The 18,193-nt window shown below is 58.8% G+C and overlaps 3 protein-coding genes across 4 annotated transcripts; 1 reads left to right on the plus strand and 2 right to left on the minus strand.

The window, feature by feature from the left end:
• Window positions 1–107: 107 nt before the first annotated feature.
• EFEMP2 (EGF containing fibulin extracellular matrix protein 2) lies at window positions 108–7,672 on the minus strand. The gene is made up of 12 exons (XM_059932044.1): window positions 7,533–7,672; window positions 6,760–6,819; window positions 6,335–6,452; window positions 6,060–6,108; window positions 5,238–5,444; window positions 4,511–4,633; window positions 4,113–4,229; window positions 3,849–3,968; window positions 2,365–2,484; window positions 2,151–2,277; window positions 1,713–1,908; window positions 108–841 (listed from the first exon to the last, which is right to left on the minus strand). Exons 3-12 carry the CDS (start codon window positions 6,443–6,445, stop codon window positions 680–682), a joined length of 1,332 nt encoding a protein of 443 aa, XP_059788027.1. The 5' UTR covers window positions 6,446–6,452; window positions 6,760–6,819; window positions 7,533–7,672; the 3' UTR covers window positions 108–679.
• Window positions 7,673–10,061: 2,389 nt separating this feature from the next.
• CTSW (cathepsin W) lies at window positions 10,062–13,472 on the plus strand. The gene is made up of 10 exons (XM_059932045.1): window positions 10,062–10,151; window positions 10,395–10,479; window positions 11,318–11,431; window positions 11,823–11,977; window positions 12,085–12,181; window positions 12,264–12,344; window positions 12,472–12,597; window positions 12,804–12,868; window positions 12,945–13,154; window positions 13,240–13,472. Exons 1-10 carry the CDS (start codon window positions 10,065–10,067, stop codon window positions 13,348–13,350), a joined length of 1,131 nt encoding a protein of 376 aa, XP_059788028.1. The 5' UTR covers window positions 10,062–10,064; the 3' UTR covers window positions 13,351–13,472.
• Window positions 13,473–13,672: 200 nt separating this feature from the next.
• FIBP (FGF1 intracellular binding protein) lies at window positions 13,673–17,403 on the minus strand. Of its 2 annotated transcripts, none has more exons than XM_059932047.1 (10): window positions 17,217–17,403; window positions 16,817–17,015; window positions 16,489–16,615; window positions 15,884–15,984; window positions 15,240–15,373; window positions 14,789–14,897; window positions 14,648–14,711; window positions 14,312–14,398; window positions 14,128–14,225; window positions 13,673–13,794 (listed from the first exon to the last, which is right to left on the minus strand). In XM_059932047.1, the coding sequence occupies exons 1-10, from the start codon at window positions 17,299–17,301 to the stop codon at window positions 13,725–13,727; spliced, it is 1,074 nt and encodes a 357-aa protein (XP_059788030.1). In that variant the 5' UTR covers window positions 17,302–17,403; the 3' UTR covers window positions 13,673–13,724. The 2 variants fall into 2 exon arrangements, with proteins under 2 accessions (XP_059788030.1, XP_059788029.1); XM_059932046.1 differs by having other exon boundaries at window positions 15,219–15,373.
• Between the last annotated feature and the right edge of the window lie 790 nt (window positions 17,404–18,193).

Genomic DNA, 18,193 nt, shown 5'->3' on the forward strand with positions numbered 1-18,193 from the left:
GGGCACTGAGACTGCCAGGGAGAAGTAGTCAGTGAGGCGTTGCAACTTTGAATCTAGTTTATGTCATCAGAGTTCTCTGATCAAATAAAATTTCCTTTGAGAAGAAGTTCTGTAGCTTGGAAAAGAAAAGTTTATAAAGCGCTAACAGTCCAGTTGCCTCATTTTATGGGTTGGAACACTGAGGCTCAGGGAGCTACTAGGATTTCTCCAAATTGATCATTTGAGGCCAAGCTAGGATTGAAACCCAGGGCCTCCTGGCACTGTCTAGAGCAGGACTGTTCGGGCCCACTGCAGACCAGCCAAGCCCACGTTTCTGGGCTGGGGCCTGGAGTCTGCAGCCTCATTACCTCTTCCCTTCTCAGGGTGATTCTGATGCCCATGGTATATAGGCCAGTTCCAGTCTTGGGGATGCAGCTCCCAGCTCCTGTCAATGGAGCCCTTCAGCCTGGACAGAGACACCCCCCACCTTTAGGTGGATGTGGCCCGCCTCCCATGAGCCTGCCCTTTCCCCACTCTGGGGTTCACTGCAGTGTGACCCACCCACCTCAGCCACCAGGACTCCTTCTTTCTCCCTTTATTGCCTTTCTCTCTCTACCCTTCACAACAGCGTCATCCCTGAGCCCCAGGCTCCTCGGCTACAGGGAACCTCCCCCTCCCTGAGAGCTCCCCCGCCCACTCCTCAGAAGGTGTAGGCCCCCACGAAGACGGTGAGTCTCAGTACAGAGCTGGCCCGGTAGCTCATGAGGGAGTTCATGGTGACCATCTCGAGGTCCAGCACGTACTCCCGGGGGCCTGTCACAGGCCGCGCGAGGACCAGCATGGCGCTGACATTGTTGATTTGCTGCAGGGTACAGTGGGTGGGGGGACACGTAGATTGCGTCAACCTACGCACCAGGACCCTACCCCGGAGTCACCTCCCTGCCCCGAGTCTGGTATCCACAACCAGTGGCTGTGAAGTGGAGAGAGCCCTGGCCAGCCTGGGACCCCAGGCGCTCATCCAGATCTGTGACTCCCTCGACATCTGCACCCAGGCTCCTGCCCTCAGAAACATCCCACTGGTGCTCTTCCCACCCTTTCCAGCTAGTTCTTCTTTTGTCTAACCACGGTCAACTGATTCAGGGCCAGGTGTGAGACTCTGGGGAGCAGTGGGGCCTTTGGTGACCTGGAGCAGGCAGACTCCCCTTCAAAGCACTCAATTCCAGAAAGAGAAAACCAGCACCGGAACCAGACAAACCCTTACACCCCTCTCACTGTGTCACATCCGGACCGTGCCCTCCTCCCACCTCCACCAGCAGAGAGCTGGATTCTCAGACCCCAGGCCCCTGCGCCAACCCCTGCTGCCTCTCTCTCCAAGATCCAGCTCCACTTGCTTGCCCTTCCCAGACTCTGCTGTGTCTGTTACCTCCAGCCTCTCATGCTGGTCCCTTGTCCTGAGGGTGAAGCAGTTGAAGCCAGATACGCAGACCAGCACAGGGACTCAAACCCCAGTGTCTGAGTGCCTCGCTAGAATTGTATTTAACAATCTGTAGTTTGTACCAAGGGAACTTAGAACACTCCTACCTCGCTACAGAAATTCTGACCCCTGGGGGGAGGGACACTGAGAGAAGAGGCAGGGCATGGTGGCATAGTTGAGTCTCCCACTTAAGGTTTCCTGGAATTCAGTTTTGGATTATGCAAGTCAGTTGAGGGGTGGGGTTAGGGGAAAGCCTTACCCTAATGTAGAAGTCTCCCTGCGAGTTTCCAGCACGGATCTGAAAAGCATTGTAGGCGCCAGGGTAGACGGAGGTCGCTTGGATTTGGAACACGTCGGCCGGTACGCTCCGCTCCGAGGTGATGCTCATGTAGCGGTGCACGATGGACGAGGGCTGCTCCCGGCACAGGGGGTTGGAAGCCGGACAGAGGCAGCGACTGGAGACCCCGAGATGGGAACACGAACGAGGTCATAGCCCATCCTCCAAATTTGGCCCACCCCCAAAATTAGGGATCCCAAAAGGATCCTCCCACTCCTGCTGTAACAGCATATATGGTTTAGTCGGACTACAACTCCCATCGGCCCTCAGAGCACTCGCCAGCCCAAACAGGTGCCAGTCAGCCGCAGAGCTCTCTGGGAGTTGTAGTTTCTGCCATGGCCTGGTGTCGAGTTGACTCACTTGTCCGACACCTGGACATAGGGCTCCACGCAGCGGTTGGTGTCCACGCAGCGGTAGCCCCCGTGGAAGTTGACACACGTTTGGGCCTCAGAGCACTGGTGCGCACCCGACTCACACTCGTCAATGTCTGTGCCGGGGGAGAGGGGCTGGAACCCGGATACCAGGCCACCAGCCCCTGACACCACCCTGCCCGCTGCACCGGGGCAACCTGTACCTTGGCACAGGCGCGTGGCCAGCAACTGGTAGCCCTGCGGGCAGTGGCAGGAGAAGCGGCCTGGCTCGTTGACACAGCGGTACTGGCAGAGGTAACTGGAGTAGCTGCACTCATCGATATCTGGTGGGGGGGGGGGGGGGCGGGGCGGGGCTGAGGACTGGGCTGCGGCAGTCCTCCAGCTCAGCCCCACACATGCTCATCTCATCGACTGAGCCTGGCCCCAGGTTAGGCTCAGTGTAGGAAGAAGCAGAAGAGACAGGCCCTGCGGAACTCAGCAGCGGACAGAGGGTTCAAGAAAGAACTGCCCAGAGGAATTTCCTGGCGGTCCAGTGGTTAAGACTCCGCGCTTCCACTGCAGGGGGCACGGGTTCCATCCCTGGTCTGGGAACTAAGATCCCAGAAGCCACGTGGCCAAAAAAAAAAAAAGAAAGGACTGCCCAGCTCACAGATCTCTCTTTGCCCCAGGACTATAAGGTGATACTAAATGAGAGCACTGGGAGTCTAGAGGTTTGGCTTTATATCCTACTGACTGAGTTTGGGGAACCTCAGTTTTCCTGTCAATAAAATCAGTGGCTTAGACTGATGAGCCCTCGAGGCATCCCAGCCTGCTCTGGGTTTCAGTACTTTGCCCGAATCCTGCAACCTACAATCCGCCCAAGCACACAGTCACCTCCTGCCAACCGTGAGCAGCACAGGCAGGAGCCAGGTTTTCTCCTCTGTGCCCCTTACGCTGCCCGGCACCTAGCCAGGTACCAGTGCGGCCTGCCTCGGCAGCAAAGCACAAAGCGTAACAGAAACAGCGTACGTGGCCGGTTGACATGGAGTGAGATAGAACCCTGGCCCCATTGGGCAAGTCACTCAACCTCTCCTCATTGAAGTATTTTATCTTATTTTTTGTAATCCTCCCAACAAAACTTGAGGGAAGTATTAATGTCAATTTGCAGAGGAGGAAAAACTGCTATTTATCTCATAGGATTGTTGGCAGGATTAAATAAGGCCAAATATGTAAGGAAAGCATACTGCACAGGGCAGGTTCTCAATAAATGCTAATTCACTTTAAAGCGTTGCTGCTTGGGACTTGAAAAAGTCTGTCGTCATTTTCTCACTTAATTCTCAAGACAACCTATTCTACAGAAGAAGAAATGGACTCAGAGAGAAGAGTGACTTGCCCTGGTCCAGGATTCGCATGCACATCAGCCTGATTCCCAGGGAGGGGGGAACCTACATCTTCGTTCAGTCTCCCTACTGAGCTTCAGTGGGGATCTAACTGCTCCCCTCTGTGCCTTCCCCACCAGGCTGGGAGTTCTGGTGGGCAGCTGTGTAGGTGCCCAGCCACCAGCTGGGGTGGAGTACCAGGAGGCACATGGGTGCAGGATGGACAGGACGTGGAGGCATCAAGGGGAGGGCTGTGTGGCAGGAGGTGCAGCATGACACAGGGCCTGGGGGACCAATGGAGGGACACGCGGCAGGGGCGGAGCTCTCACCACTGCAGGAGAAGCCATCCCGGTGCAGCTCATAGCCCTGGTGGCAGCGACACAGGAAGGTCCCATAGGAGTTGAAGCAGCGCTGCTCGCACGGAGCCCCCATGTCGCATTCATTCACATCTGGGGGTGCCGGGAAGAGGGGGAGGGGTGAAAGCCGAGGAGCAGCCCAGAGCCCGCGCTGCCCCTGGGCTGGTCAGGAAGGGAGCTCCGCCACCCCACACCACCCTGCTCAGGACCCAGTAGCCTGGCCCAGCCCGGCCTCACCCACACAGGAGCGGTTGTTGGGCCCCAGCTGGAAGCCCGGCTCGCACTGGCATCGAAAGGAACCAGGCAAGTTCACGCAGCGGTGCTGGCAGTAGCGGTAGCGGCACTCGTCTATATCTGGGATGGAAGCAGGGAAAGGACAGCAGAGGGCAAATATCAGGTGCAGCCCAGGCCAGCTGGGACTCATCACCCGTAGTCTTGCTTGTGTCTGGGCTGGGCCAGATCAGCCAGGACTCACACATACACGCATACAGTCCTGTGTCTGGGGACAGTAAGGCAGAGGTGGCAGGGGACTGGGGTGAAACCTGGGGGTGGGTTGGAATGGGGATCAGGTGCTAGAGTGAGAGCCAGGCCATGGGCACAGAGCAGGGACCAGAAAGGCCGCTCCCCAGACTCACCCACACACTCGGGCCCGATCTTGCGGTAGCCGTCGGGGCAAGTACACTGGTAGGAGCCAGGCAGGTTATGGCACTCCTGGCTGGGGCGGCAGTCGTGCAGGGCCTGGGCACACTCGTCCACGTCTGCAGGAGACACCACTCAGCCCCCGCCTGGCAGCCCATGCACCACCCGACATGACAGACACCTCAGTATGGGAGCACACAGGTCAGGTACCACTTACATGGATGTGTGGGTGACTGACGCACCCACAACAGGAACACGTGGACCCGCCCAACAGCACAAACAAGAGTCTACCAGCTTGGAGCCAATGAGAACGGCACCCCTACGCTGGGAGGCCTCATGCCAGGGAAGCATAGGATAAGGCCCTGCCCATACTCCCAGGAGCACAGATTCCAGGGCCTTCCTCCAAGGCCCGAGGCACCCAGGGGTGGGGTGCAGACCAGGAAGGGGCAGGGGCAGAGGCTGAGAGGCAGAGCTCTTGCAGTACATCTGCAGCAGTCAAGGTGAGGGTCCCAGAGGCTGGCTGGGCAGTATAACAGGAGCCGGGGCCACCTGCGGCAGGCCCCACGCAAAGTGAGGATCTGGACAAGGGTCTGGATGTTATCCTAGTGGCCCTGAGGAGGCTCTTGAGCAAGGGAGGAACACGAGGTGTAAGTTTTTAAGATGCAGTGAGAGACGCTCGGTAGAAGGGTTGGAAGCCTCAGTGCCAGGGTGACCCTTACTCACCCGTGCAGCTCTCTTGCTCATCGGGCTCATAACCCGGGAAGCAGGGGTTGGGGTGCTCAGCAGGGGGCACTGGTGGTGGTGGTCCCTCGCCATGCAGGTCATTGATGACAGCAGCCGAGCGGGGAAGGCACAAGTAGCCCCCATAGTGGTTGATACATTTCATTTCCCCCTTGCAGGCCTCCGGGATGGTCAGGCACTCGTTGACATCTGCGGAGAGGGGCCTGCTGGGCACAGCCAGTCTCCTGGGCCGGCCATGGAGGGGGTGGGAGGCAGGAGCCCAGCTCAGCCTTCTCTAAGCTGAGTGACCCGGGCAGGGCCTTCCCTCTCTACTCAACAAGCTAAGGCTGCCTGCCCAGGACCCCTTCCCAGGGCCTGTGAGGGCTGATGGTGGGGCAGCTGTTCCTATAGTCACCCCCATTTTCTTGCCCCCGAGAGGGTCTCTGTCCCTCTCCAAAGCCCTGGCCCTGACTCAGCCTAAGAGTGATGTGCAGGCTTCCTTACCCACCCCCGCAGGCACTGCTCTCCTGGAGCCGTGATGGGACAAAGCTGGATAGGACAGTGATTAGAGGAGGTATCCAGGGCAGCGCCCTGTTGCTCTCTAGACTCCTGAGGGGGCGGGGGGGGGGCGGGCAGGGTGTCCTGGGTTTCTCTGAGAGGGAGGGGCCTGGATGGTTTCTCCACCCCTAGCCAAGCTGGCCCCCTGAGAACCAGCGCTGGCCGCGGCCAGGCAGAGCTGGGCAGGAGACAGAGCAGCTCTTGGAGGCGGGGTTGCAATCCCCTTCCCGGTTCTCGGGGGTGGCTCGGTCCCCCAAGCATCCTCACCCCGGCAGTGCTGGCTGTCAGGGTCCCACTCATAGCCGTCTGTGCATTCCTACAAGGGAACCAGAGGTGGCCAGTGGTCACCCCTGGCCCCCTCTAGCTGACCAGGCCAAGACCAGGGCCCAAGCCTGGCCACCCTCCCCGCCTGCTCCAAACAATGGCCCCAGCTGCTCCACCAACCAGCGGAGGGGAGAATCTTCCCCAGCAGCAGCCGCCACCCCAGGATCCTGGTCTCTGTGTCCCAGCCCAGCCCAGGCCAGTGACCCCACTGTCCCCACCGTGTAGCTGTCGGGCTCCTCGGAATCCTGGGGAGACGCTGCCCCCAAGAGCAACAGCAGCAGCGCCCAGAGCAGTAGAGACGCGGGGAGGCAGGAGGCGAAGGGGAGCATCCTGGGGCTGGGGGATGGTGGGCGGGGGTCAGGGCGCCTCTGCCACAGCAGCCCGCACTCCCGGTACCAGGACTCAGAGCCGTGGCCCCGGCCGCCTCCCGCCCGGAACCGTGCTTGGGGCCCCGGAGCCTCCCAGGGCCGAGGGCCGACTCCTCACGCAGGCCGGGGTTCAGGGCCCACCCGCCCGGGGCCGCCCCGCCCCCCGCCCGGTCCCCCAGCGGCTCCGGCCGAGGAGCGCGGGCCTCTCGGCTCCTTGCTGACGCGACTCGGCCGAGACTCTGGCTCGCGCCCTCCCCCCATGGACGGCCACTCACTTGGGCCCGCGACGGCCCCGCGGCCCGCGGCTCCGGCGGCTCGGCTGGCTTCGGCAGTGCCTGCGGCAGACGGACAGGCGGACGGCGCAGCTCCCTGGACGCGCGGCCCCAGGAAGCGCCCCCCGCCCGCCCTCCCGCCCGCCGCGGCGCGGCCCACCCCGGCGCCTCCGCCCGCCCCTCAGCGGATTCCTGAGCCCGCGCCAGGGGGAGGGACCCCGACCCCCCACTTCTCCGCCCCCAGCCGGCCGCAGGCCCCCACCCGGTCCCCCGCGGCGCCGCCCGGAGCCGCCTCCCGGCGCCGGGCCAGGGTCCCCAAGCGCCCGATCCTGGGGGCATTGGCCCTGATGCCAGGCCCCCGACTCACTTAGGAGCCCCCACGCTTTCACTTTGCGCACCCCAAAATGTCATCCTGCGCACCTAGACCCTACCTAATCTGCGCCCCCAGAATTCCTGTGCACTTAAGGCCGGGGCCCACAGACTCTTTCTGCGCCTCCCAGAATGTCATCCTGGGGACCTAGACCCCACCTAATCCTGGGACTTCCAGATGCTCACTCTGCACCGTCCAGAATGTTATTCTGTGCACGCGGACAGTCACTCTGGAAATACCAAAACCTCGTCCAGGGTCCCCAGACCCTCGCCCTAAGAAGAGACGCTCCCAGGTCCAGAACTGTCCATCTCGGTCCCTTCTCCCCTCCATCCCCAGGGCTGTCTTCAGCCAGGCGGTCCCTTCACTCCAGAACGGCCTCCTGCGAGTCCTCAGTCCGAGAGGCTACCTCAGTTTGGGGCGGGGGCGGCAGTTCACTTCTGGCCCAGAATGAATGGAAGCCCCTGAGAAGGCTGGCAGGGCCGAACTCGGGCGTGCAGGATGCCAGGGTCCGGTGCCATCGCCTTCCTGGCCATCCTCCCACCAGCGTCGCCCGACCCCCCACACACACCCCGCCCCCAGTCCCCGGGTTTCTGCCTCCTCTCCCAAGCAGAGGGAGAGCCCTAAGGGGAGGAGTTAGGGCGGAGCTGGCTCCCAGGAAGGGGTTGGGGTCTTGCCCTGCCCACGTCTCAGGGCGGGGCCAGACGGGAAAGGGCTGAGTGTCTAGGGATCCCCCGCCTGGAGGCAGACAGCGTGTGGGAACTGCCGAGCCCTCGGTTCCCTTTCCCACCCCCGTTTATCTTCACAATCGCCCCGCCCGGGGAGGGGGTGTAAGTAGGAGAGGACTTAACGGTGGGTCCTGGGGTGAGCCTTCAGGGTGCGGTGTGAACTGGAGAGCACCTCGCCACCCCCAAATCCTTCCCAGCACCATCCCCCAACGTGGGGGGGAGGAGGCTAAAAATAATAGTTCTTTAAAACCAAAAAGACAGTAACAAGTGCTGGCGAGGAGATGGAGAAATTGGAACCCTCATACACTGTGGGTGGGAATGTAAGATGGGGCAGCCGCTGTGGAAAACAGTCTGGCAGGTCGTCAGAAATGTTACCACGTGACCCAGCGATTTCACTCCTAGGTATATACCCAGGGGGATTGAAAACACAATCCACACACACACACGAAATCTGTACACAGTGTTCATAGCAACATTATTCATAAGAACCAAAATATAGAACCAATCTAATGTTCGTCAATTGATGAAAGGATAAGCAAAAAATGGTAACACGATGGAATGTTATTCAGCCATAAAGAGGAATGAAGTACTGATATATGCTACAACATGGATGAATCTTGAAAATAGTACACTAGTTGAAAGAAGCCAGACACAAAAGGCCACATATTCCATTTATATGACACAACCAGAATAGGCAAATCTGAAAGACAAACTAGATGAGTGTTTGCGAGGGGAAGGGGGAATGGGGAAATGACTTCTAATGGGTATGGGGTTTCTTTTCGGGTGATGAAAATGCTCTGATATTAGACAGTGGTGATGGTTGCACCATTATGCAAATACGTGAAAAACCGCTGAATTGTACACTTTAAAATGGTGAATTTTATGGTATGTGAATTATACCTCAATAAAGCTGTTATTTGAACCTCCAGCTCTGAGGGCTGACATGGGGCTTTAGTCATAGGTCACACACAGCCAACACCAGCTTGGGACACATGCCTGGGATCTAGAATCATGAAGCCAGGTACCCCTCTGTGGATGGTCTGTCTACTGTATTTTAATAAAGGCAGCATCACACTTTTTTCCAAATAGAGGAGTCCCTTGGCTTACTATCTGGGGTGTGTGTGGGGGGTGGGGTGGGGGCTGGGTGCAGCAAAACGAGATCTCACAGCTTTGGGAAGATTCCTAATGAACGAAGAAACGAGGTGGTGAACACATGAGTGGATGGATCCCTTCCCCTCGCTCCCATCCCCTTGGAACCCCGAGAAAGCCAGTTTTTTTCTCACCCATCTCTGGTATTGGGTGCTGGTTGCCAGCTTGGAGGCCCAAATGGGAGCTCCCTAGCCCAAGGACCCACTTAAAACCAAGGCAGAAGTAACAGGTGTCAACACCCTTGCCCAGACCTTAGCCTCCGGCCTTACTCGTCTGAGATGCCAATCCTGCTATCTTTCTGCCCCCTCAGGCCCACCCACACCCCTCATCCCCATCCCCAGACTGTGACAGGAATGAAGAACAGAAGGAGGTAGTAGATGCCACTTGCTGTCCCCTGGACCCTGAACTTTACTGTTTAAAACCCATGACGACCAATCGCTCAGTCAACAAATCCCCATTGAGCCAGCTCTGTGCCCGGCCCCTTCCTGGGTGCTGAGGACACAAGCAAGGCAGATAGATACCTCTGGTGTGGTTGGGACGCAGATGCCAAGTAGGCACAGGCACACCAGGGGCTCAAGGAGCTGCAGGTTACACCACAGGATGGGTGAGCTTCTTGGAGGTGACTTCTGAGCTGACTGAGCTTTGTAATAGGATGAACAAGAATGCTTCCCGAGGGGCACTGACCACCATCCATCCCCCCAGTCATCAGGGCCTGTGGCTTCCATAGCCCCCTGTTTCCCCCTCAGGCACTGATGGCCTTATATTGTCACTGCCCACTTAGGATCTGTCTCCTCCTGTCCCCTTAAGGACAGATCCATCTCCATATCCCTAGAACTGCCCAGAACAGGGTGGGCAGAGAGCCTCTGTTGAATAAAGTGGTGGAGCTGGGTACAGGAAGGCAGGGGGCCATGTAGGCACAAAAGCCTGAAGGCCTCTTGTGCTTGGGGGTCCTCCTCCCCCTCGCAGCCTGGTTTCCCCTTTGTGGTTTCTCCGGCTCCACCCTCTCAGCCCCTCCACCTTGCTCTGCATAGCTTCCTGCCCCTGACACTCTGGTCTGCGGCATCATGTCACTAACTGTCCATCTCTCCTATCTCCTGGCCCTGTTGGTGGCAGGCCTGGCCCAAGGCATCAAGGGCTCCCTCAGGAGCCAGGTAAGTGTCCCCAACCTGCTCCTCATGCCTGGGGCTCACCCCCTCAGAAACAGTGCTTTGTTCCTATTTCTCAGAGGGAGGAACTGAGGCTGGAGAGGTGATTGACGTGTCCAGGCCCACACAGGGAGAAGAACGGGTGAACTTGCTGCTCCCCTAACCCAGTCCTGGCACATCTGGGAGCTGAGGTCCCAGCGATGACTCCTCACCTCTCCCCCTCCCCACTGCCCTTGGTTGTTCTTCCAGGACCCAGGTCCCCAGCCTCTGGAGCTGAAAGAGGTCTTCACATTGTTCCAGATCCGATACAACCGGAGTTACTCACACCCAGCAGGTATCATGGGGCGCAAATGTCTCCGGTCCAACCCCCTTTCTTCCATTTAATAGACAAGGAAATCAAGGCCCAGTGTGGGTAATGTGCTTGGCCACAGCCACTCAGCAGGACAGGGACAGGGCTGGGGGCGTACGCCCTGGTTTCCCAAATGCACAAGTGGGGACAGGATCATCCTTGGCTACGAACCTGGAGGGAGGAGGCAGCTGTTGGGGGTCTGACTGGTCCAAGAGGATCCTTCGCCTCCAGGGCCACTTTGCTGTGACTGCAGGCAGCAGGCAGGAGGCCGCCATCTAGTCATGAGTTCATTCAGCAAACATCCAAGGATACCCATTTTGTCCCCAAGCTGGGGACTCTCTCCACCCCCAGGAGCTGCCAGCCCTGTCCCTGCCCTCTGGATCTCATCTCCCATAGGGGGATGGTCTGTGAGCACCTTTCAGCCCAGACTTCCTGTGCCATGGACCTGTACCCCACCCTCCCCCGCCTCGTTCCAGCCACAGACTTGCGGTCAGATATGTGAAGTACAGAGAGAGATGACCTGGCAGGAAGCCGGTCTCTAACCATCCACTTTTCCCTTGAGTCACTCTGCCTTCCGACCCTTTCCTTGGCTTCTTCCCCAGCTGGGCGGAGATACCCCTCTTCTGGCCTCCTAGGAAAACCCAACCCTAGGGGCGCTGGGAAGCCACTTCCTTGGCCCAGGTGTCTGTAGCAGGGCCTGCAAGGACCACGGGAAACGAGCCAGTGCTCACCTGGGCGAGTGTGGATGGGAAGCCAAGCCAGTGACCACTTCCTACCCCTGGAGGCTTGGGAGCCAGCCTAGGACAATCTCCTTTTGGTCTAGAGCATGCTCGCCGCCTGGACATCTTTGCCCGAAACCTGGCCAAGGCTCAGCAGCTGCAAGAGGAGGACTTGGGCACAGCTGAGTTTGGGGTGACTCCATTCAGTGACCTCACAGGTACTGGGAGCCCCTCCTGGCCCCTAGGTGGTAGGTGGGGAAGCAGAACCTTCTCCAGGGATACTAGCAGATGGACAGGGCAGGTTTTGGGCTTTTGTTTCCCAGAGGGACTCTGAGGACCAGAGGCCTGGGTGCTTGGCCCAAATCAGAGATCAGGGGCAGGAACTCCGGAGGCCTGGGTCGCAGCCCAGCTCAGGGGGAGGCAGCAGGTGCAGGGGAGTGCACCCCAGCAAGGAACCTGGCCTCTCTCTAGCCCTCAGTACCCTTGCCTTGCTGTCTCCCAGGGTATTAGGGGGACTCGGCTGAGGATGTGGATGGCTGAAGTGAGAGGCAGACTGTGGGGGAGAGGGGGTAAAAACTGCGAAACTTGGGGGCCCCATCTGTCTCCCAGAGGAGGAGTTTGGCCAGCTTTATGGGCATCAGAGGGTGGCTGGAGAGGCCCCAAGTGTGAGCCAAAAGGTAGGGTCTGAAGAGTGGGGGCAGTCGGTGCCCTCGACCTGTGACTGGCGGAAGAAGGCTGGCATCATCTCATCCATCAGGAACCAGGTATCTGCCCCCATGCGGCCTGGCCCAATCCAGCCCTGGTGGCGGTAGGGGGAGGAGAGGGGCAAGGCCTTCATTCCCTACCCCGACCCCCATCCTTCTACCACTAGCAAAACTGCAACTGTTGCTGGGCCATGGCAGCAGCGGGCAACATCGAGGCCCTGTGGGCCATCAGATACCATCAGTCTCTGGAAGTCTCCGTGCAAGGTATGGCTGGGGGAGGGGACCTGTGTGACTGAGGCGGGGATGCCTGAGGCCCGGGCACCCACACTGTCTCTGCTTGCACCAGAGCTGCTCGACTGTGACCGCTGTGGGAATGGCTGCAAGGGCGGCTTCGTCTGGGACGCGTTCATAACTGTCCTCAACAACAGTGAGTGCCTGTCTCTCGGGGCAGGTGTGTGTGTGTGTGTGTGTGTGTGTGTGTGTGTGTGTGTCGGGGGGTGGTGGGATGTTCCGGAGCTGAGCCGAGTCTCCTCCGGGGCCTTGCCCATGTCCAGGTGGCCTGGCCAGTGACAAGGACTACCCATTCAAGGGGAACAGCAAAACCCACAGATGCCTGGCTAAGAAGCATAAGAAGGTGGCCTGGATCCAGGACTTCATCATGCTGCAGCCCTGCGAGCAGAGTACGGGCAGGATGGAGACACACGGGCGGGCCCAGGGGGGAGAATGACAGGGACAGACAGACCAGGACAGACGGGGCTACAGACAGAGATGGAGGGATTTGGGGGCGGGGGGTAGGGCGTGGGAAACAGAAAGAGATAGAGACACCCATGAGCCGAGAGCAGGGGGCACAGGGCAGGCAGGGCCTGACGGCACCTTCCACCCCCAGGCATCGCCAGGTACTTGGCCACCCAAGGCCCCATCACTGTGACCATCAACATGAAGCTACTGCAGGTGGGATAAGGTAGGGAACTGGGGGGAGGGGTATATAGGGGAGGTGGCCCCCGACTCAGCCTCTCTGCCCCTGCAGCAATACCAGAAGGGTGTTATCAAGGCCACACCCACCACCTGTGACCCCCAGCTTGTGGATCATTCTGTCCTGCTGGTGGGTTTTGGTAAAAGCAAGTCGGTGGAGGGGAGGCAGGCAGAGGCGATCTCATCCCGGTCTCATCCTCATCCTCGCTACTCCATCCCATACTGGATCCTGAAGAACTCCTGGGGGGCCAACTGGGGTGAGGAGGTGAGTGTGATCTACTGGGGGCGGGAGGACAGGGCAGGACAGACCTCTCCCCACCGTCTGGCCCTGATGTCCCCTAACTTCCTAGGGCTATTTCCGGCTGCACCGAGGGAGCAATACCTGCGGCATCACCAAGTACCCGTTCACTGCCAGAGTGGACAAACCCGTTAAGAAGCACCAAGTCTCCTGCCCTCCCTGAGCCCACCTGGCTGCCCCTCAGCTCTCTCCTGCTGTGCCAGCTACCTCCCTGCCCACCCCACCCCAAGGTTTTTGCCTATTCTCCCAGTATTTCTGCTACGGATTGAATAAACCTAGACAAGACCCCTGTCTTCAGAGTGGACTCAGCTGGGGTGGGGAAATGGATGGGGAGTACATAGATACCATTCTCTGACATGTCCTAGTCCCTGCGGGGCCAACGGACACATACATCCTTAGACACTGTGACACTCAGAGACACACGCGTGCAACCTGCACACACTCCCACACGCGGACCCATATGTGTACCCACTCACAGCCTCCTCCAAAGTCATGGCAACTTTATTGTCAATGTGGGCAGGGCAGGGGGAGGGGGCCTCAGTCATGACAGAGACGCAGGAGGCAGCCACGGAGGGTGCCCATGTAGCGGTCCCAGAGGGCCTGGTGCCTGCAATGATAACAGTAACGGTATTGGCTGATGTTTACTGTATCCCCATCGTGTCATGACACTGCTCTAAGTGCTCTCTACATCTTCACTCGTTTAATCCTCACAATATTCCTATGATCCTTATCACCCCCAGCTTATGTATGAGGGAACTGAGGAAAGGAGAGGTTAAGGAACCTGTCCAAAGTCGGGGTCACAGCTTCCAAGAGGTGGAGCTGAGCCTCTAGTCGACAGAGACTTCCACCTCCAGGGTGACAGAACAGGGAACTCTGAGTCTGCAGGAGGGCTAGGCCCCAGAAGGAGGCCGGCAGAGTGAGGAGGCCTGGGGTGTCTCACCGGAAGCCATCCAGAGAGTGGACCGATGCCGAATACTGATTCAGGAAGAGTCGCACATCATTCAAAGGCCAGTGATCGGAGCGGCAGGGTTCCACGAACTGTGGGTCCAAGGTAACATCTAGCACTGGTACAGCCCAGGGACAGGCCAGGTGGGGATCAGACGGCAGCGGGCAGGACAGCTCACCTTCTCCACAAGGTCCACAAACAGGTCTCTGACATCCTTATTGTGGGTCAGCTTGGCGGCCACGTTCACCAGCCCCCGGGACAGGTTCTGTGGGGCAGGGAGCCTGGGAGTTCTGCCTTCTGCCCAAGAGGCTGGGGGCTGAGCCCAAATCTATCCACCTCCCTCAATCAAATAACTCCCCATTGTTTAAGAGCTGGCTCCCCGCTCACAGGCAGGCAGAGGGAGCAGCAGCGCCACCTGCCGGTCAATCTCAGGCATGAGCAGAGTTGCCCGGAGGGGACAGTGCTCTGGAGGCTGACGATGCCAATGGGACAGAGGCTGGATTGGGCCACAGACCTTGAAGTTGGCTTCCATCTCAGAGAAGACCCCGAGCTTTCCCCGGAGGGCAGTGCACACCAGGCTGCAGGGAGACAGGGTCAAGCCCAGAGTCGCCTGGGCCCCCACTTCAGGCCCCGCCCCACAGACCCCAAGGGTCACCTCTTGTGCAGGTCCAGAAGGTCCTTGTCAGCAACAAGCACCTTGAGCTCCTTCAAGTCCTGGAGAAACTCCTTGTCTAAGTCCATGTCCATGTCATCTGCCTGGGGGTCTGAGTGAGGTCCATGAAGGGAGTTGGGGTGGGAGATAAAAACCCCTCCTGTGACATCCCGAGCCTTCCTCCCCCACCACCTCATTGCGCCCCATGAGACAAAAGAGCGAGTGGAGTGTGAGGGAGGCGGAGTGACTGGCCCCAAGCCACAGGGAAGCCGGGGGCCCTTTGTCTGCAGACGTGTGGGTGGGAACACTGGAGTGTGAGCAGAAGTGGCCGGGGAGGGGCCCCGAAGAAGAAAGGATGCTGGCAACGGGGGCCTGCAGGAGAAACCGCTGGTGGGAAGCCAGGCCCTGAGAAGGTGAGGAGGTGTCCAGGCACCTGGGTCAGTGGGGGCCTCACCGACGGCTCCGAGGGTCCAGTTCTGGATCATGAGCTCAGCACAGAAGGCAAAGTCCCCAAAGCTCAGATACTGCAGTTTTTTCTTCCCTGTCTCAAAGCGATTGTTGGCAAAGAAGACGATAGCTGCATAGTCCCTGCAGGGAGGGGAGAGTGGGCCCATCAGGGCTTGAAATTCCTTCTTAGCAAGCAGCTCCCACCTGCAACACTGGCTGGGCATCCGAGTTCTGGCCTCTCTCTACCCTAACTCACTGTGTGATGTGTGTTTCAAGTCACTTTTCTCTGGGCCTCCTCATCTGGGCAAAGAGAAGGTTTCAGCCCAGGTCTCCTAAGGGACACAATGGGAGACCACAGGGTAACAGCTACCATTCACTGAGTACATACTAAGCCCCAGGGGCTGTGCCATCATGGGCTTTCCATGTGGCACCTCACAATAGCCCAGTTGGTGAATGGCCAGGCTGGGATTCAAACCCAGGCCAGTCTGATCCAAAGTACAGACCAGGAGTGGGATAACCATCCCCCCAGTCCAGACAGGAGGTCAAGCGGGTTGGGGTGGGGAATATGGACCAGCCTCAGGGGGCAAGGAAGGAGTGTGCAGGAGGGGGAGGCAGCTGGCTCCTCACCTAGCCCCTCACCTGGCCCCTCACCTGGCCAGCCGGTCGGACAGGAGGAAGTGTTGCTGGATGTTATCGACCAGGGAGCCCCGCATTTCCTCCACCACCTTGAAGACTCGCTTAAAGTTGTCAAACTGCAGGGCAGTTAGAGGAGGAGGGAGGACTGGTCAGAGGTTGCTCACCCAATAAGCTGTTTAGTGAACGTCCCTCTATCACCTACCCACCTATCCAGTCAACAGACACTGATGGAGCATTTGTTATTCCTTCAACAAACTATTAATTATTAATACCCGTTATCAATTCAACAAGTGTTCACCAGCTTCTGCCATCTTGCCTTGGATACATGTTTACTCACTCTTATCAATAAATTCACCCCCATTTTAGCATCATGTTCTCTAGTTCTTCACTAATTTGTGCTGAAACTGACCCTCCTGGCTAAGCCCCAGGAAAGCTAAGGTCAGATCTGGGCTTCTGAGAGGTCACTCTGGCTGAAGAGTAGGGGATGGCTTGGAAGGGACAAAAAGAGAGCAGAGTGGATATGAAGCCACTGCCACCGAGGTGCTGGAGGAGCCTGGAGGTGGGGCAGTGACCAAAGGGATGGTGTGAAGGGGTGGGCTGCAGATGAGTGTGGTGTCCACCTGTCTCCGGCAGCTCTTGAGGGTGATGCCTGTTTTGGTGCTGATGTCATCCAGGTCTTTCTTGGTGCCCTTGGACAGCTTCTTGCCCAGCACCTCCCGCACAAAGGCCTCGTCAAAGGCATAGTACCTGTGAGGAGTCAGGGGACACTACTGACTTTCCATAAAAGAGGGGAAAGGAGAACTGGCAGCACCTGGGTTTGGCCCCTTCTGCTCTCAAATTTCTCCCGGCCTAGATAAGCCCCGTCCCTCCCTGGGCCTCATTTTCAGCCTGCAAAATGGGTATCTGGCCAGACTGGTTGGCGCCCCCACCATCCCGCCAAGTGAGCACCTCTCGATGAGCAGCGCCTGTCGAGAGGGCGGGATCTGAAAGATGAGCTGGTGCAGCAGCTTGGGCGGGGCGTGTAGCAGGCGCTCGAGCATTTGGAAAGTACGGTAGTGGTCCATGGTGTCGCTCTGCAGCACCGCTGCTGTGGCGCCAGTCTGCTCCAGGATTCCCGAGCGCACCCTCAGGGCCACCGCGTCGCTCACTGGGAAGTGAGCGCTAGCATCAGGCCCCGCCCCGCCGACCGCAGAGGCCCTTCAGGGATTCCAGCCCCGACCCCTAGGTATTCGGTACTCCCAGGTCTCTGCCCACTGCCCTATAGGATGCGTACTCCTGGCTCTGCCCGCTTTCCCATCCAAAACAACAGCTCCGCCAAGCCGGCACCCACAGACGGTCCCCCACAGACCCGAATAACCGTCCAGCCAGAGGCGATACACGTCCTCGTCGATGAGGGTCGTGTTCCCCACGAAGATGTCCAGCTCGCTGGTCATGGCGACGCCCGGACCCGGGCGCTACCGCAGCCCCCCAGCAGGAGCAAGCACTGCCCGGGCCCGGCGCGCCGCCGCCGGGCCACTTCCGGGAGCACAGACATTCGGCTCCCGGCACCCGGAGCCAGAAAAGGACTACTTCCGGGACAGAGCGAGTCGGGGCAGGAGCGGCGAGGAAAGAGGCGGAGGCGGAGGCAGTGGAGTAGCCCCTCCCTCCTCCCAGCGGGAGGGAGAATCTCAGGCTCTCAGTCCCCACCCCATCCCACCCTCACCCCGGCCAGGTTAGCTGGAGGGCGTCCGGAGTCAAGGTCTCCGGCCAGTTTGCCCTATCCCGGCAACCTCTACCCTCACATCCTCCTGGTTTTTCTCTGCCCTTTTCGGGGCCTCCCTACTTTGACCTGTATCCTAAATTTAGGGGCTCCACTGGGCTCTATCCTAAGTCTTTTCTCTGAAAAAAAGGTGTCTGGCTCGTCCTCAAGGGCCCTTGCTGGGTGGGAGCCCCTCAGTCCATCCTGCAGACGAGCCCCTCTTTTGAACATGGGGCACCTGTTCCCATGGTTTTAACCACCCCTCCCCCACCCCACACACACTAATGACCTCTCTTATTCTGCAGCTTAGAGTTCTGTCTGGAAGTCCACATCCAGACGGCCACCTATGTGTGACTCCACTCTGTCCCCCACAGGACCTTCAAAAGCCAGACAGACCTGTGGGTCTCCCGGATCTGTTTCTTTCCTGCGTTCCTATCTCGGTGACAGCCCCACCATCCACGCGGTTCTCATACCAGAAACCTGGGCTTTCTCCCAGACTCCTCTCTCCCTACATTCAGTTCTGCCGATTTGCCTCCTGAATATTTCTAGTATCTGTTCTGTCCTCTCCACCCCCACTGGCACTGTCC

This window comes from Balaenoptera ricei, chromosome 8 (genome assembly GCF_028023285.1).
Source record: "Balaenoptera ricei isolate mBalRic1 chromosome 8, mBalRic1.hap2, whole genome shotgun sequence".
In the NCBI taxonomy this organism is placed as follows: domain Eukaryota; kingdom Metazoa; phylum Chordata; class Mammalia; order Artiodactyla; family Balaenopteridae; genus Balaenoptera; species Balaenoptera ricei.

Bases quoted from the DNA above. Each gene is read 5' to 3' on its own strand.
- EFEMP2 (XM_059932044.1), bottom strand. From the start codon at position 6,445: ATGCTCCCCTTCGCCTCCTGCCTCCCCGCGTCTCTACTGCTCTGGGCG. The intron at 3,969-4,112 runs GTGAGGCCGGGC...CGGCACCCCCAG, and splicing joins CAACAACCGCTCCTGTGTGG to ATGTGAATGAATGCGACATG. The intron at 1,909-2,150 runs GTGAGTCAACTC...CGGGGTCTCCAG, and splicing joins TATGTCCAGGTGTCGGACAA to TCGCTGCCTCTGTCCGGCTT.
- CTSW (XM_059932045.1), top strand. From the start codon at position 10,065: ATGTCACTAACTGTCCATCTCTCCTATCTCCTGGCCCTGTTGGTGGCA. The intron at 11,432-11,822 runs GTACTGGGAGCC...TCTGTCTCCCAG, and splicing joins TCCATTCAGTGACCTCACAG to AGGAGGAGTTTGGCCAGCTT. The intron at 12,869-12,944 runs GTGGGATAAGGT...CTGCCCCTGCAG, and splicing joins TCAACATGAAGCTACTGCAG to CAATACCAGAAGGGTGTTAT.
- FIBP (XM_059932046.1), bottom strand. From the start codon at position 17,301: ATGACCAGCGAGCTGGACATCTTCGTGGGGAACACGACCCTCATCGAC. The intron at 17,016-17,216 runs GTCTGTGGGGGA...CTCACTTCCCAG, and splicing joins CTGGCTGGACGGTTATTCGG to TGAGCGACGCGGTGGCCCTG. The intron at 14,712-14,788 runs GTGACCCTTGGG...GTCTCCCTGCAG, and splicing joins CTTCTGGACCTGCACAAGAG to CCTGGTGTGCACTGCCCTCC.